The 18,801-nt window shown below is 42.6% G+C and overlaps 1 protein-coding gene across 2 annotated transcripts in view; it reads left to right on the plus strand.

Moving 5' to 3' along the window:
• Positions 1 to 18,801, plus strand: part of LOC143924811 (dynein axonemal assembly factor 8-like) — a 242,164-nt gene that overhangs the window by 59,567 nt on the left and 163,796 nt on the right. For both annotated transcript variants that reach the window (XM_077449282.1, XM_077449283.1), the window contains exons 11-19: positions 712 to 864; positions 2,548 to 2,742; positions 7,748 to 7,858; positions 10,874 to 11,024; positions 11,105 to 11,402; positions 11,493 to 11,578; positions 16,097 to 16,251; positions 16,361 to 16,502; positions 18,312 to 18,443. In XM_077449282.1, the coding sequence (XP_077305408.1) occupies positions 712 to 864; positions 2,548 to 2,742; positions 7,748 to 7,858; positions 10,874 to 11,024; positions 11,105 to 11,402; positions 11,493 to 11,578; positions 16,097 to 16,251; positions 16,361 to 16,502; positions 18,312 to 18,443 (1,423 nt within the window). The remainder of the gene's footprint in view (positions 1 to 711; positions 865 to 2,547; positions 2,743 to 7,747; positions 7,859 to 10,873; positions 11,025 to 11,104; positions 11,403 to 11,492; positions 11,579 to 16,096; positions 16,252 to 16,360; positions 16,503 to 18,311; positions 18,444 to 18,801) is intronic.

The raw sequence follows: 18,801 nt of genomic DNA on the forward strand, positions 1-18,801 counted from the left end.
AAAATGACCAGTTACGCTTACCGGTAACGGCTTTTCTAGGAAATCTTCCAGGACGGCAGGCCTACTTCCCTACCCTTGTTTTATTGGTGTGGTATATTTATTCCTCACAGAATGTTCCCTCTGACACCGGTGTGGGCTTTTCTTTACCATAACTGAGGGTCTGAGGGAGGGGTGGGAACTTTTAAACTTTTAAACTTGTTGTTGATTGTGTTTCCTGTCAGGTGGACCAGTCATCTTTCAGGTGTGCCGTCCTGGAAGATTTCCTAGAAAAGCCATTACCAGTAAGTGTAACTGGTCATTTTCTTGGCATTCATCTGTTTCACTATCCTAGTGGCCCCTTTCAAGGCTGCCTGAAGCTACCGATGTACCTGGCTTTGTAACTGGCTCTGGCTACAATTTACATGCTTGTGTTGGGGTTCAGCATCCATCCTTCTTTGACGTTATTGTCTAAACTTTTGAACACAACTATAGATGGTGTCATTGTTCTGGAGAAAAAAAAACTGATGAAGATATTGCCAGAAGGAGTAAGGTAATCTCTGCTAGAGGTAATACATGTCTATATGGGTTTCACTTACACATTACTGAGCAGACCTACAATGAAAAATCTATCTCATACTATATTAGTGTCTATGGTGACTCTGGTATATGCTCCTTCAGAATCCAGCTCTAGTTGTCATATTTTTTAGTAATCTCTAGTTCTCTTCTATTCAGGTGTCACCTTTAAATCCTCAAGGTGAGGCAGAAGCCCCTTTCCAAGTGTTGGGGCTTCAACAAGTGTGGCGGGAGGAAGGACTGGCACTTTACGCTTGTGTGTCACCCAGGCATGTAGGCGCTCACCCAAGTCCCAAAATACGAAAACACAAGGTAAATATATTAATCTATTATATAATTACTATCAGTCCAGCACATAGCATTTCTCGTTAACTTCTGTCTATTTTCCAACAATCAAATCTTAGTCACTTCTCATCTCTACAGTTCATACTTATCGATCCATTTATTTGGTACTTATCCTCATCAACTCTTAGGGGAAAAAAAAGTATTTTCATCATCCACCACTTTTAATCGAGCCGGATACATCATTGAGTATTCAATTTCTTTTTCCTGGAGTTTTTGCTTAATTTCATTAAATGTTGCACGTCACTTCTGTAGCTCCAATGAAAAGTCTGGGAATTGGAGGCATTGCTAGGTGGAAAAAAAAAAACAGGGGCTTCAACCTGAAGTCCGAGCCCAGCATGGGGGGGGGGGGGGTGATGGCGGTGTGTGTTGCTTACCTGACATGAACTGACCTACCTGACATACACTGACCCACACTGACTATTACACTCACCTACCTGACATACACTGACCATTACACTCGCCTACCTGACGTACCTGGCCCACACTGACGTACCTGGCCCACACTGACGTACCTGGCCCACACTGACGTACCTGACCCAAACTGAAGTACCTGACCCAAACTGACGTACCTGACCCAAACTGACGTACCTGACCCAAACTGACGTACCTGACCCAAACTGACGTACCTGACCCAAACTGACGTACCTGACCCAAACTGACGTACCTGACCCAAACTGACGTACACTGGCACACACTGCCAGGCAGCCAGAGCCATGACACATGAGAGGAGAGGACAGCTGACCACCCACGTGCCGAGAGGGGATCTTCTCACAGTGGCACAGCGGCTGCATTGTAATTCCCACCTTCTGGAGTCTGCAGCGCCTATGACAGACCTCAAACATCCTGCGAACCCCACATTAGACCAGTGGGATGTCCATCATAGGCACTGCAGGCTCCAGAAGGCGGGACCTGCTATATCACTTGGCCGGGCTCGGGACAGATCGGTTCCCTCGCGGTGGCGGCTGTTGGGCTCGGGGCTAATAGAACCGTGCATGCCCGAGGCTCAGGCTTTTTGGGGGCTCCAGCCACCTCTGAATCACTTTAGTAGGCACTTCGGAAAACGCTGCCCATTCATTGCACATCCCGCAAGCGGGAGGGAGTACTGGGAGGCAGTATTCAGGCGCTTTACAGGTGCTATTTCTAGTGCTAAAATGCCTGGAAACTGCCTCAGGGTGAAAGAGGTCTAAATCTAAGGGAAAATTATACAATATATGTCCATCCTTAATACTAAAGTGAAACCAGGATTAGAGGGGTACGCAAAAGAGGATTTTCTGGATAACAAAGGTATCTGGTAATGAAGACACCTTATAGTGACTTCTCTAAGGCAGGATTATAACTTTAAAAAAAAAAAACTGCCCTAAAAGAAATGTAACCTTCCATTGAGATACTAACCTGAAACAAGCAGATCTAAATAAGAGCAAGCATGCAGCAAATAGTCAGAGATTCGGAAGGTGTCAAAGCTAAGGGTAGCCAGGTAAATATCATTTTCAGACGTCAGCAATGGCATCTTGCATTTTCAGTACAAATATCCTGTAGAGCCCAGTTGTAGTCTCAGAAAAGGATAGCTTCTATTTTCATAGTCTTACCTCCACTTTCCTGTTACTGCCATTGTATGGAGTGTCGTTATTAAAGTCTGTTATTTTTATCCAGGGCAAAGAACACCTGCGAGGAACCTCCAGTTTCTACCAGCGGATGTCGCTATACCTGTCGCACACCACCCTGCAGAGCGCCACCTGTTGGAGAGAGGAACTTAGTCATCAGCTGCAGGGTCAGCTCTTCACATTGAACGTGGATGTTCCGTCTGTGAGACTGAGTAGCATCACAGTACTCAATCCTGACCCAGAGGTAAGGAATTGCAAAAGCTAGAGGTGGTGACATGGGATGTAGTCATTTCACACTGAGAAGAATTGCTCTTGAGGCACTTTACAGGCATGACTAAAGGAGATCCTGTACTTTTCGTCAGCCTATAGGGGTGAAGGGAGGGGTCCTGATGCCACTGGAGGCTTCCCCTACCAGTATTGTAGTGGTATCAGAAGTAGCAGGATCACTGCCATTGTTTTCTTTCAATGATTTTTCATTAATTTCAAAGGAAGCACTACAAATTATACAGTGCTTGTATTCAGTGCATCTTATCAATACCGTGACTAATAAATACAAAAAGGCAGTGTAATATTAAACTGACATACCCATTTTGCATGGTTGCAGTTAACCAATAAAGACCAATACTGTACAAAAAAACTGAATATACTGTACAGCCATACATTGTCTTCTTGATATTTATGTATTATGCCGCGTACACACGACAGGACTCTCTGGTAGAAAAGGTCAGACGGAATCATTTCATCGAATATTCTGATCGTGTGTGGGCTTCATCTGACTTTTTTTTCTTTTCAAAAATTCTGACTGATTTAGAAATAGAACATGTTTTAAACCTTTCCAATGGAATCAATTCCTATCGGGAAAACCGTTCATCTGTATGCTATTCCGACGGACCAAAAACAGCTACCGGCTATTGTACTTCTTCTTTCTAGTCCCATTGTACATCATTGCGTTCTAAACAGACGGACTTTGGTGCGATCGTGTGTAGGCAAGTCCGTTCAGCTGAACTCCGTCGAAAAGACCGCCAGAGTTTATTCTGACGGAAAAAACGGTTGTGTGTATGCGGCATTCGTTTTTCTGCACTTGCCCAGCCCAATGTGCAGGTGATGTATGAAGACTAAGTGAAAAAATATTGTGAATAAGGTTATAAATGCATCTCCTAGCAAATTGAATACTCAATTAAAACGGATATATATACACATACAGGAGATTGCGCAAATATTATCAACCACAATAAGTGACCATTATAAAAAAAGGGGACTTATTAGTATAGAATAAGTGAACTGATCACCAATATATAAATATGATGAAAAGTGAATTGTTTAGTGAAACATAATAAATAATATCTTATAAGCTGGTGAAAAAAATTAAATAAAAAGTCCACACAAATATTTAGATTGATGTATCAAGAAATTGTCCAAATTGAAACAGAATAGCAAAAACATTCATTTAGATGACTTGGGCTACTGCCCCTTCACTCTGCAGGAATGTTCCAATGTTTCAGATCCAGATAAACAACTTAAAAATAGCCAGATATCCTCTTACCAGATAGGAAGGACACCAAATTATAAGACCTCTTTCACATTGTGCTACCCCAAGCTAGAGCGGTAAAGCGGCGCTATTTTTAGCGTCTCTTTACCGTTGTTTTAGCAGCGCTATTCGGCCGCTAGTGGCCGAAAAAGAGTTAAATCCTCCCGCAAAATGCTACCGCAGCCAAATCAATGGGAAGGAGCGGTGGAGGAGTGAGTGAGTTCACCGCTCCAAAGAAGCTGCTGGCAGGACTTTTTCTGATGCCCTGCCAGCACAACGCTCCAGTGTGAAAGCCCTCGGGCTTTCACACTGGAGTGAATGGAGCAGATGTTTTAGGGCGGTTTTCAGGCACTATTTTTAACGCTATAGTGCCTGCAAAACACCCTCGGTGTGAAAGGGGTCTTAGGGTCAAACTCGCCAAAGGTTAGCAATGTGCTGTAACAGGTATTCCTCCAGTCCACTCCGGAGCGATAGACCGGCCACAGATCAAGAGTAAGAACACCAAAATAGGATATTACCTTTCCTTCACTCGTGAGTGGCAGAAGCTATCAGCTGTAATGCCCCACCTGGTCGATTCAAATGGGATAGCCGCCCCCCTCCATCTCAAGTGATAAGCAATGGGATAGTTTTTTTTAAAACGATTTCCCTTCATGCCAGGATTCCTCCAAATAGTTTTGCCAATGGTTGATTAAAAGAAAACACAGAATACAAGGGAGCACTCTTAACGCCTGGAGGAATAGAGATTTAACCTTCAGGTATGCAAAAGCTGCTTCACAGTAAGAGTATTGGAAATGTGGGTTAGGCCGCGTACACACGGGCGGACTGTCCGCCCAACTAGGTTTGTCAAACAGTTTGACAAACAGTCCGTTCAAAATTAGCATGAACGGACTTGACCACACACGACGAACGAACAGTCCGCTGAAAACTTGCGCGATGACGTGAACGGCACGTACGACGGGACGAGAAATTCGGCGTCCGATACACTGCAATGCAACCTTCGCCGTGTAAATTCTTTCTGAGCATGCGCGAGACTTAGTTTGCCGAACAAGCCTACACACGAGCGGACTGTCCGCTCAAACCAAGTTTCAGCGGACAGTCTTACGGAAATTCCGAAAAACTTTGTTCGTCAGACTGTCCGCTGAAACTGTCCGCTGAAGCCCACACACGAGCGGACTGTCCGCTGAAACACTGTTCAGCGGACAAAGTTGGACGAACAGTCCGCCCGTGTGTACGCGGCCTCAGACTCCATCAAGAACTAGTTCTGTCTGGCTCAGATTGTTTTAAAAAAAGAGCCAGATGCATTCCTATATGCACAAAATATAACTAGATACCAATATTTAGAGGTAATAACGCAAGGAATTATTGATACAGGACATATCTGATTGCCTCCTGGGGATCAAGATATTTTTTGTTTTTTCCCTCCACCCGCTGTTTTTTTTTTTGTTTTGTTTTTTTAACTTTCTCTGGATCAACTGTGAATATAGGGTTTTGTATATGGAGGTTTTCTTTTTTTTCTCCTCTTTTGGTTGAACTAGATGTACTTGTGTCCTTTTTCAATCTCACTAACTATGTAATTATGTAGCAAGCTGATGTTCTATGACTGAAAGTTCTAATGTTACCATACGCTAGTAGATTTTTGAATGAATTTTCCCACAAATGTTCGTACAAACATTCTTGCAACAATTCTTAACGAATGTTGTTCAAAAGTACTTCAAAATTGTGTTTGCTTTTAACATTTCATTTTGGAATATATGGACTTTAATGAATGAAACTACTACAACTACTAGAGAGATTCAGCTAGCTTTTTGCATTTTATTTGCAAGATTTTAAAAATGTGTGTTTTGTATTATTTGTTAAATAAAAACTTTATATATTTTTTATAATTGGTGCCTATAAATTCCATTTTTGTTGCTCCTCTATTTAAAACTGTTGTTTAGGACGTGGCACTGCTCTATTGTTAAATTCCCACAGCTCCATCCTGTGTTGGGGTTTTGAAAAACTTGTTGATTCATTTAATGAATGAAAATCATATGCACTAAAATTAATTCAAGAAAAAAATTCTACTCTGAACTAAGGGGGACTTGTGTCTTTTTTCAATCTATGTAACTATACCCTGCTCCCTCGAACTTTCTCATTAACACAGTTGAAAATGAATGTCAGTGTGACCCCACTAACAATTAGAAAATCAAATGAACATTCCTAAAACTAAACATTCCACTTATTGTATGGCAAGTCTAAATTGGAGTTAAACTCCGCTTTTTCATTTTAATTAAATTGGCTCCTAAAAGCGATATGGCATAATGTGCCAGTATGCACTTTATATTAGCACATTTTGACGGACCTAGCTGACAAACATTGCCCTCCAGAGCTGTGCTGTCAGTGCCCGCTTCTGTCATGGGCACTTTCATTTTCTCCTGGTCTTCCTTTGCACCTTAACGCTGCACAAAGTAACTGAATTTGTGACGAGGAGAGAGAGGAGAAAGGAGGGAAAGAACAGCAAGTGTTGTAAAAGTAAGAAGACATAAAGACAAGAGATGTAAAATATGCCATCATTCAGCCCCTGTGCCTGGTCAGCCCCTTACCCCAAAAAGAGAGCCTACAGCACCCACAAAACTCCATGGTCAAAGTTGGATATATTTAATCCAGGGTTCTCATGTCCTCCTAAGATTGTTTATTTGATATTAGCTACGTTATCTAATTTTTTGTGGATCATAATCCAAGATCATTTATACTTCAAAAATTCCAAGCTTTTCATGGAGGTTTTCCAAGTCTTAGCAATGGCTGATTTAGTGGGTAGGAGAGCACAGAATATGAGTGTGAGGGCTTTGGGATATCTGGGCTAGGTTTATTTAGTAAGGCAGCCTAAGCTGTTTTCAGTATATCTATGCCTGTGACCATGTATGAGTCCAAAGACACAGGTCCAAAATCGCTTCACCTTTGGGCATTGCCACTACACAGGAAACAGTTCCCTTCTTTGGTCACACCATGGAAAGCTGTCAGGAAAGGGGTCAGGAGACATTTTGCAATTTTAGATAGTAGCAAATATCATCTAGAGATGATCATCTGCTTCCCCAGAGACAAATTTAAAATACCCTTTATACATTTTGTCAAACCACTTGGACCAGTCCTAGACCAGTACAAGTGTATCCAAGTCCTGCTCCCACATCTAAAGCTGAAGCAGTATATGGGGGAATCAACTAAATGGAGGGCATTTGAAAGTTTGTGTGAGCGCTATGAGGGTTATAGAGCCTACTCTATAACCCTCATAGCGCTCACACAAACATTCAAATGCCATCAAAAGAGGTGAACTATCCTTGACCTCTTTTAGATAGGCATTGTAGATCATGTGACAATTGATATCAGCTGAACAGTTCCACCCTAGACATTTCCAATTTGTTCAGTAGGCATGAGATGTCCACTAGGCCTGACTCCTTCGTAATAAAATTATACACCATATAGATACCCTTGTTTACTAATCACTTCTGTTTTGTTTTTTTTGACTGTCACCTCTACAGCCTATAGGAAACATTTCCCAAGCGTGGACCAAGATTTAGTTCCACATATATGATATAAGAGTTGCCTTCACTTCCCCTTAAATTCAGCAACAAAGTTTTAGCCCATAGAGGCATTGTTAGTGAGGTGATTGTAGTACATTTGCTGCTATCACTGATTTTGTGTTGTCAGTTCAGCTGTTTTATAGAAAAATCTGTTTTCTTATTAGGCGGTGCATAAAGTGTTCTCCTCATCCTCTGGATTCTTCTGGCAGACACTGGAGACTGAAGAGAAGCTGTGTCCTCTTTCTCCTAACATCTCAACAGACAATGACACAGAGGTGCGGCATCTCTCATGGACTGAAACTGTCACTGGGTCTTGTGTACAAAGATAAAAGAAAAGTATCTGTGTTGCCTTTAGCAACCAACCAGTTTGTAACCCTCTTCCCGCCCATCCCTGGCATCCCTTTAATAAGGTCTGTAAGCTTGGGGCAGAAAGGTTCAGCAATCACGTGACCACAGTGATTGGCTCTCACAGTGGTCACAAGATCCGGAGCCGATCCTGCCAACTCCCGTACTGACTGAGAGGTGTCTTTGACAGGTTGGTCAATGTGCAGGGGGTGCAAAGTGAGTGCACTTTCAGCACAGAAAGCTCCGCCTCCCATGGGTGAATGTGTATGGCATGTGGGCGTCTATATGTTTTAAGTGGATGACTTGTCTGATCCCAGGAACAAAAATGTTGTAAAATGCAGCCAAGTCCTTAGATGTGATGGCTACATTTATTTTATTTTTTTTAAACTTTCTTCCTTTATTTTTGTCTAGTGATATTGTCAGTAACATGCTTCCTGTCCTAGGATGACAATTCTCCCTCATACTGTAGAAACAAGGAGGGGTCCTGTAGTCCTCAGATAAGTGAGGGGGAAAAAAGGGATTTGATCCCCTGCTGATTTTGTACATTTGCCCACTAACAAATAAATGATCAGTCTATAATTTTAATGGTAGGTTTATTGTAACGGTGAGAGACATAATTACAATAATAAAAAATATCCAGAAAAACGCATTTCCAAAAAGTTATAAATTGATTTACATTTTAATGAATGAGATAAGTATTTGACCCCTTCGCAAAACATGACTTAGTACTTGGTGGCAAAACCCTTGTTGGCAATCACAGAAGTCAGATGTTTCTTGTAGTTGACCACCAGGTTTGCACACAGGAGGGATTTTGTCCCTCTCCTTTTTGCAGATCCTCTCCAAGTCATTAAGGTTTCGAGGCTGACGTTTGGTAACTCGAACCTTCTGCTCTCTGCACATATTTTCTATGGGATTAAGGTCTGGAGACTGGCTAGGCCACTCCAGGACATTACTGTGCTTCTTCTTGAGCCACTCCTTTGTTGCTTTGGCCATGTGTTTTGGGTCATTGTCCTGCTGGAATACTCATCCACAACCCATTTTCAATGCCCTGGTTGAGGGAAAGAGGTTCTCACCCAAGATTTGACGGTGCATGGCCGCGTCCATTGTCCCTTTGATGCAGTGAGGTTGTCCTGTCCCCTTAGCAGAAAAAACACCCAAAGCATGAAGTTTCCACTTCCATATTTGACGGTGGGGATGGTTTTCTTGAGGTCATTCGCAGCATTCCTCTAAACACGGCAAATTAAGTTGATGCCAAAGAGCTTGATTTTGGTCTCATCTGACCACAACACTTTCACCCAGTTCTCCTCCAAATCATTTAGATGTTCATTAGCAAACGTCAGACGGGCCTGTACATGTGCTTTCTTGAGCAGGGGGACCTTGCAGGCACTGCAGGTTTTCAGTCCTTCTTGGCGTAGTGTGTTATCATTTTTTTTCTTGACTATGGTCCCAGCTGCCTTGAGATCATTCTCCCGTGTAGTTCTGGGCTGATTCCTCATCGTTCTCATGATCATTGAATCTCCCCGAGCTGAGATCTTGCATGGAGCCCCAGACCGAGCGAGATTGACAGTAATTTTGTGTTTCTTCCATTTGCGAATAATCACACCAACTGTTGTCACCCTCTCACCAAGCGCTTGGCGATGGTCTTGTGGCCCATTCCAGCCTTGTGTAGGTCTACAATCATGTTCCTGACATCCTTGGACAGCTCTTTGGTCTTGGCCATAGTGGAGAGATTGGAATCTGATCGCTTCTGTGGACGGGTGTCTTTTATACAAGTAACAATGTGAGATTAGGGGCACTGCCTTTAAAGGAGTGCTCCTAATCTCAACTCGTTACCTGTATAGAAGACACCTGGGAGACAGAAATCTTGCTGATTGATAGGGGATCAAATACATAATTTCACTCATTAAAATGCAAATCAATATATCTTTTTTTGAAATGCGTTTTTCTTCATATTTTTGTTATTCTGTCTCTCACTGTTAAAATAAACCTACCATTAAAATTCTGGACTGATGATTTCTTTGTCAGTGGGCAAATGTAAAAAATCAGCAGGGGGTCAAATACTTTTTTCCCCTCACTGTAACTGGGCACAGTGCAAATGATAAAACTGTGGCACAGACAGAAGTTACCAGCTCACATTTCTGGCGAGATTAATAGGTTCTTTTGAACAAATGCAACAAAAGATTCAAGCGCTTTCAATGGTATAGCTGAACTCTGAGTAGAACAAAAGGTAACCCCTGCTGTGGGGCTCCTCTGTAATGCAAGGGTTCAATGCAAATTTTTGTCTAGACAGAGCATAAGAAGCAGTTTTACTTATCATGTTCCTCGTTTCCACAGGCTACCTCCCAGCTACACAACCGGTTCCCCGGAGCTGCTTCTCTTCCCCGCTCTGTTTGTTGAAGGCTCTCTGGAGTTGTCCCATACTATGTAGAACCTGCAGGGCATTTGACAGGTGGTGTGAAGGCATTATATCACATCCTCTGTGCCTGATTTAACCCTGTAAATGCCGCACTACCGCTCCACAGTTGCTTGCATTGCACGCAGTTGTGGCACAGCCCCGTTGACCTCAATGAGTGAGTCTGACAGGCAGTGCCACCTGTCAAACTCTGCAGCCTGAGTTAAAAACTCCATGGGCATGAAGCAAAGCAACACGGGCACATTATGTGAGCAGCTGTGTCAGGCTGTAATGTTAGGATTTGGGTATGCAATCGGGGGAGATAAAATCCAGGCTCAGTCACCTGTTTTTGCTGCCCCCTCTGCCTGCATGAAAGAACATAGACATAAATAAGCATTTATCCTGTGCAGGGCAGGAGATGACTAGCTGCAAGGGTACCTTTTTTATTTTACCCAGATTTCAGCTTTATTGGACTAAATAAAGAGAAGTTCCTTGTTGAGGTTAACTAACCCTTTAATTGTTTTTACTTTTTAAATCAATTTTCTCTGCTCAGGTGGTGCCTGTCGTATTGTTTGACACTCTACTGCGTTGCCCCATTGCATTTCACCACACCCTCCACCTTATCCTTACAGCAGGGCTGGAAGTGTGTGGTCTAAGACTGCTCTACCCACAATCCTCTACTCTCCAGTCTGACATTGGTAAAGGTATGTAATGGGTGTGATTATCATACTAGAGGCTTGATCAGATTAATTTATAATGAATAGTACATTTTCTTTGTTTCCAGGCCTGAATTCTAATGCCATTAGAGACACGCAGTGCCCTCCTTTCTTGGCTTTGGCTCTGCGTGGGCCTCATGCACTGGAACTATGGGGGGACATATCAGGCCCTTGTGATCCCATACTTGCCCGACTGACAGACCAGAATTCACTGAGTGCAATTTATGGTCAGACAAAAGAGAAGCCTCTGCTGCATTATTCGCGCACCTCGGCATGTATTTTGAGAGACCTGAGCCTGTGGTTTGGGGGGAGAATACGAAGTAATGACAGTATGAAGATTGGCATTCAGAACCCACCTAGAGGGAGGTAATAAAAGTCTTTAGATTTGCAGAAGCCCTTTTCTGTGGTTGTGTTGTATGTGTAACCATTGTTATTCTGATTTAATGTCTCTGTTAGATCTCTGAGCCCTGCAGAACAAGACTGCATTTCTCAGGAATCCCATTTGTTCCGTCCTGCTGCTTTGTTGACCGCCACAACTCAGGGTAAGGGCTACAGGAGTTTTCAGTACAGGGGTGTGCCTTTCACCTACTAGACCATTGATACGCAATTAGCGGACCCAACAAGCGGACTACAAGTCCCATCATGCCTCTGGCTGACATGCTTGTGGCTCTAAGAGTCTTGCTATGCCTCATGGGAATTGTAGTTCTACAACAGCTGGAGGTCTGCTAATTGCATTTCCCTGTACTAGACCATGGTGATGGTTATGGTATGAAGTAGGTCAATTTAAAGGGACCGTATGTTGGTTTTGTGTAAATTGTCTTTGTGCTAAGGGTTAAAAATTTATTTATTTTTTTACTCAGGTTAATAAGAAATCGATCGCTCGACTCTCGGCTGCTGCCGTCACCATTCTAGGTGAGGGAATCAGGAAGTGAAGCGAATCGGCTTCACTTCCCGGTTCCCTACTGCACATACGTGAGTCGCGCAGCGCAATAGGAATTGTCCGCGCTGTCACTGGGACCCGTGTGTGTCCCAGCAGACAGCGCGGCAGGACAGGAAATGACATAGACTCCCACGGGAGTCTATGCCCGGAAGTGGGTGTAAATACCTGTCTTTGACAGGTATCTCCTCCCCCTTCCCCCCTGTAAGGTGCCAGTTGTGACACCGGAGGGGGGGAGGGTTCCGATCAGCGGAAGTTCCACTTTAGGGTGGAACCCCGCTTTAATGATGTAACCAGCACCTTGACTTCAGTATGACATGTATGCAGAAAGCAGAACTTAGACAATGGCATTAACTTATTCCTCTCATGCTGTCCATGGAGATGGATACATATGTAAAATACATGGTCTGCTCCAGGTAAACTACTCAGGGCTCCACTGTACAAGATGGATGCTGGTCTGGTTCGTTGCACTCCGGTAAATTAGGTTGTTTAGGGAATGGATACTAAACTCTGAGCTACAGTAACATATCTTTTTATATAAAGAAACAATCCCATTATCATTGGTGATCAGTGGCACTTTAAGACACCTTCACTTTCGATCTGCTGATCCTACTTCCTGCTGTGTTTTCAAACTTTCAGCCTGTTTACAATGGAGGAAGGGAAGCTTCCTCTATTGTTAATGGGCTGAATGTTTTTAAACACTACTACCATTGATTGGTTTACAGCAATTACAAGGTAGAGAGACACTCTGATTGGCTCTGTACATCATGGCTGTGATCTGAGCTGTCATGCAACAATTCACATCACAGCCATTTAAGGCGCAATGGTCACCTAAGTGTGTTGTCTGAAAAGCCATTCATAAACTGCACTTTAGAAATACACACCCGCCCTTTAGTTTTACAATATGGTGGTATAGAGATGTTTTAAGAGAGACCGTCCAGTGGAAGACAACATATACTCACGCCTATGGAAGCTGGTTTCTCCGACCTCCCATTTCTTCCAGTGCTACATATTTGGAAGGCCTCTTCGGCATTTAACACTTCCAGGGCCGTCAGATGCCTATGTTCTCCACCGCAAACTGTTTCTCCTCTTCTGAGCGTTGCATCAGTGCAGAACTTAGCAGTGACAAGTCAGAGGAAGGAACCAGCATGCTGCAAAGTACAGTTAGGTCCATATATATTTGGACACAGGCACAATTTTCATACTTTTGGCTTTGTATGCCACCAGAATAAAATTTTAATGAATCAATCCAAATGAATTTGAAGTGCAGACTTCTAGCTGGACCCGCAATTTTGGTGCATTTATAACTAATACTGCTCCCTAAGTCCACTCTATTATGGAGTTGGATTTATAATCCGATGTCCCGCCTATGTTGACTTCCCTTTTTTTTCTTATACTGAGGCCTGGTTGTCAATATTGAGACCATTTGCCTTTTGGTGATTGGTCCGAGGGTATTGCGCGGCTGACGGTGACGGCATCTGTTTCCTTCTCCCATAGTGAGGCTTGGTTGCGGTAGTTGCCGTCCTGTGACGTCCACGAATTGGTCCGTGAGGCGGAAGTTATGGTTCCTGTCCTCGTTCTCACAGCAAGGCTTGGTTGGGATGATTGCTCCTGGCCTAGTTTTCATAACAAGGCTTGGCTGTGATGATTGCAGCCTTGTGTTTCGCGGATTGGTCCATGAAGCGGAAAGTTACGATTCCTGACCTCTTTCAAGATGAGGCTTGGATATTGGACTCCATTTTGTAATGCTCGTCATTGTGGGAGCAATCCTTTTATCTATATACATTTCTATTTAGATGGGTTATCCATCCATTGTTAAAATTGAAATTTTTTCTTAAAAGAAAAAAGCTTTAAAGCCAATTTTCTTCCAACCTATTTTCTTCCGGGTCTTAGATAGTCATGTGAAGCCATTTCCGGCCTCAGGTCTTTTTGGGGTCATCATCTCTATTTAAGCGGTGTAGGTGTGGGGGGTCCACACCCCAGATGATGACTGTTTAGTCTAAATGCATCAGTGATCTTCCTACACACATCGCTCTTTGTACCTGTATCCATTTACAAACCTTTTTATGTTTTTCTAAATGTGAGTGTTCAATTTAATATTTATTAAATACTACTTTTTTTTTTTAAACGGCATCATGCTATGCAAGTTCTTTTATTTCCATGACGTATATTACCAAAGCCTTTGTTCTCCAATTAAGTTTTTTACGGTCCACATTCCATATCCCATTGATGTTTGATGTTCATCAATTGAGACATATCCAGGACCAGCCGCCTCCATTGGGTTTGACTAACCTAACAAGCCTTTAGGACTTGAGCGGTATAAGCCTCTCCAAGTCATCAAGTTCTGGTAAGCCTCCTCTTATCCACGGTGGTGGTGGTGTTTCCGGCTATCATCTCATCTTCAGGGTCACACCGGTGGATTTTCACATACGGTACGTTTGATGGATCACATATATATTGGGATTTTTTATCACTATAAAAGTGACTTTATATTTATTTTCACATGGTGGTCTTACACTTATAGTTTGAGTTATCATGATTTAGAGGTGTTTATGTATAGTAAAGTAATACACTTTTATTTGTTTTGTACTATTAGCTCTGCACTTTTCCATATCCACATTATTGCTTTTTGCCTATAGCTGTGCTGGCTGCTAGTTTGTTTTTGTTTTTTCACAGTGCAGTTTCTATTATTTTTATTTTTCAGCAAGTGAAATGCATGCTTAATTGGGTTGAGATCAGGTGATTCACTTGGCTATTGCAGAATATTCCACTACTTTTCCTTCAAAAGCTCCTGGGTGCTTTTGAAGTGTGTTTTGGATCATTGTCCATCTGTATTGTGAAGCACCGTCCAATCAACTTTGCTGCATTTGGCTAAATCTGGGCTGACAGTATATCTCTAAACACTGCAGAATTCATCTGGCTGCTTTTGTCTTTTGTCACATCATCAATAAACAACAATGATCCGGTCCCACTGGAAGCCATGCATGCCCATGCCATCACACTGCCTCCACCATGTTTTACAGATGATATTGTGTGCTTTGGAATATGAGCTTTTCCAAGCCTTCTCCACACTTTTTTTTTCTTCCTGTCATTCTGGTATAGATTAATCTTAGTTTCATCCATCCAAAGAATGCTTTTCCAGAACTGGTCTAGCTTTTTTATATTTTTTGGGCAAAGTCTAATCTGGCTTTTCTATTCTTCAGGCCTTATGAATGTTTTGCACCCTGCAGTAAACCCTCTGTATTTGCTCTCCTGAAGTCTTCTCTTAATTGTAGACTGTGACAATGCCATGCCCACCTTCTGGAGAGTATCCTTCACTTGTCCAGATGTTGTGAATGGGTTTTTCTTTACCATAGAGAGGATCCTGCGATCATCCACCAATGTTTTCTTCCGTGGACGTCCAGGCCTTTTTATGTTGCTGAGCATATCAGTGCGTTCTTCTTTCCTCAGAATGTACTAAACTGTTTATTTGGCCACTCCTAATATTGCTGCTATCTCTCTGGTGGCTTTGTTTACCTCCAAATACAAACACCACACTTAGAATCAACTCCAGACATTTTACCTGCTTAATTGATGATGAAATAACAAAGAAGTAGCCCACACCTGGCCATGACACAGCTTTTGATTCAATATTCCAATTACTTTTGGTCCCTTAAAAAAAGGAGTGGGGTTGACTATTCTTAAGAGCTGTAATTCCTAAACCCTTCCTCCGATTTGGATGTACATACCCTCAAATTAAAGCTGAGAGTGAGCACTTTCAGTCCATTTTCATTACATAGTTATAGCTTCAAGATGTTTTGGTACATACCTGAAAAAAAGAAAAATTGTGACTGTGTCCAAATGGATCTAACTGTATATGTATTTGCATCTGAATGCATACGACTATGTCAGAAACACCAGACTGTATGCTGCTGTACCACATGAACTAATGTACTTGGTTTGTGTTCCTTGTTAAGATTTTTGGAATGTGTTGGAGCTATATAAAGAAATAAAACCAAGACCTTCATTAGCTGATAGTAAAACAGGATAGACCTTTGAGGATTGATTGGTGTCAGTCAGATTGGCTCTCTCATGTCAGGTGTATGGGCATTGAATATATTAATTTATTTCTTGGCTCCTCCAGGAGACATATTTCTTGCAGTCTCCCCTGCCATACCTCCATATGCTTATGGAGATGTAATTCATACATGCTGCCAGCGAGGATTCAGTATTCACGGTCTCCAGAACCTTCGTTTCTCTTCTAAGCGTGCTGCCATGATGAACATGTCTTCAAGTCAGGTGCAGTATCGAACAAGACTATTATCTGTAACACTAGTTATTTTCAAAAGCATGTAACAACAAAACTGTTCAAAGTTGATGACCAATCCTCATTATTACTATATTACAGGTGTCAATCTTCTGCCCTGATAAACCTTCACCCCAACTAGAGGGAGAACTTTATACTGCCCTCCCAGAACCACGTCTTCACTGCTTGCTCCTTCTCCTTAGACGGGAGAATGCTGGACATCACATACCAGCTCTTGTTCAAGGTCAGTCCACATGAATGATTTATTTGTTATTTGCATTCAATTATATCTAAACCTAATCACTAAAATCTCATAATTATGCTAATGTGATTTCAATAGTTTGATTGTTCTTCTGTGTTGTCCCCTTGTAATGTGGGCTTTCAATGGAGATGACAAGTGGCCATTTTTAACACACATTGGCGTGGGGTCCCCCCAAAATCCATACGTACCCTTATCCGAGCATACAGCCCAGCAGGTCAGGAAAGAAAGGGGACCAGCGAGCGTCCCCCTTCCTCCTGAAACATACCAGGCTCTGCGCCTGGTGATGGGGACATACCAGGGTCTGCGTCTGATGATGGGGACAACTCTGGCCCGTGGTTGTCCGTATCTGCGGGCGAGGGGCTTATCACAGTCTGGAAGCCTCCTTTAACAAGATGGCCCCCAGAACCCACCTTCCCCCATGTGAATGGGTATCAGGTACATCATACCCCTACCTATTCACCAGAGATTCCAATAAGCCCCCCTACCCCAAAGCACTCACACCCCCATGTTGAGGGCATGGGGCCTGGTATGGTTCAGGATGGGGGGGGGGGCGCTCACTCCTCCCCTCCCTTTCCTGACCTGCCAGGTTGCATGTTCGGATAAGAGTCTAATGGATATTGGGGGGACCAACTATATACAGTGAATGTAAAAAATAAACCCACAAAACGCAAATCACCACAAAATTCCAGTAAAAACACAGTACTTGCATTTATGATGCGGGTCCATTGAAGACTATTACATGCAAAACGCTGCATTTTGCGGGAAAAAAAGTCCCCAACCCTTTCCAAAAATGCAGAGGCACAAAAATGCATTTAAGTGAACGTGTTCAATAGCAACCCATGTTAAAAAAAAAATGAAATGCATTTCTGTAAAATGCAAAAAGCATCAAAAAACGCATTAGTATGAATCGAGCCTAAATGTATACTACCAGCTTGTGCTTTTTCTGCTTTTTTTTTTTTATAAAGATCAGATTACTATTGTACAATAGAGTACAAAAATGTATGTACAGAGCATAGTAACCCCTACATACTGTAGTACAGTCCTGTCTAAAGCAGGGGGGTATACATGGACTAAAAATTGCCTGGTTTAGAAGGAACCGGATGACCTTCAGCCATGTGTACTGCTTTCTGTTCTACAAAAGCCGGTCTAACAAATAGCTTCTGTCAAACGGTCATGCCGGAAAACAGCATTCGATTAACACCTATAGCCAATGGCTGCAACTGCTGATCTGAATCCTTCCCTGCCAGGGGAACAGTGATTATTGGTAGCGGCTATAGCCACCGGCATTAATTGCATCCTAAAAATCCAACATGTGGGTTGTAACCAAGTTGATGGATTGACCTGGGTACAATCAGCCTGCTCATACGTGGTTCGAATCCCAGCCAGTCCCTGCTCAACCAGCAGAGATCTGAACCATCTGTGGCCAGCTAAAGTGAGATTCACCTTTTCATAAATGTTTAGTTCGCTTAGTGTGGCAAGATCTCTACTATCCAATAGTACCATGTCTTTCAGAATTTATTTTCCTTTGCATAAAGAGAATGAATAAGATCTTCCCGATGCTGAACTGTAACATATTTCTGTGTCTAGCCAGCATTCACTCAAACTATAAATATAAGCAACCATAGAAAACTGCAGGTCACACCACAACACCACTCTTGCACATTAATTTGCAGCAACGCATTTGTTTGACATATTATATAATCTGGAAAAGATGTAACTACTGTTTGCTTTGGTCCAAAGAAGTGACTTGTAGTTGACCTGTGTACTTATAACAATCTCCTCTCTCTCTAGGATTAATGAATGATCTGGCTGAGCAGGGTCTTCTGGGGGTAATCCGGTGCAGACTGTCTTGTCCTGGCGATCTGGATCCAATGCTGTGTTTTCATGCAGCACCCTATTCAGATGCTTTGTTACAGGCACTCGGTAACTTACTTATGTGTTATAAGCCTAGTGCTTAAAGGTTCAGTTTGTTCAAAACTGATATTTCTGTTTTAGGAAGGGAGCTAGTTGGCTAAATCACTTATTGACTTGTTTTATCATATGGGAACTCTAGTGGTGAGATCTCCTGGGTATTGCCTGTGGCTCTGTTTTGCCCACAGTGGAATTGTTGGTGTTTTTACCAACCCTAAGGGGCTATACTCTTTCTTCTGCATTGTTCTTACAGATGGATTAAGGCAGGATGGGGCACTAGACAAGGTGTCAGCTTTGGTCCTCCCATCCCTTATATTGCTGCAAACTGCTCCATTTTCCTTGTTTGCCCTGGCATGGCCTGCCCCATTAG

This window comes from Lithobates pipiens, unplaced genomic scaffold, assembly GCF_037356315.1.
Source record: "Lithobates pipiens isolate NorthernLeopardFrog02 unplaced genomic scaffold, aLitPip1_a1.2 Scaffold_22, whole genome shotgun sequence".
Taxonomy (NCBI): Eukaryota; Metazoa; Chordata; class Amphibia; order Anura; family Ranidae; genus Lithobates; species Lithobates pipiens.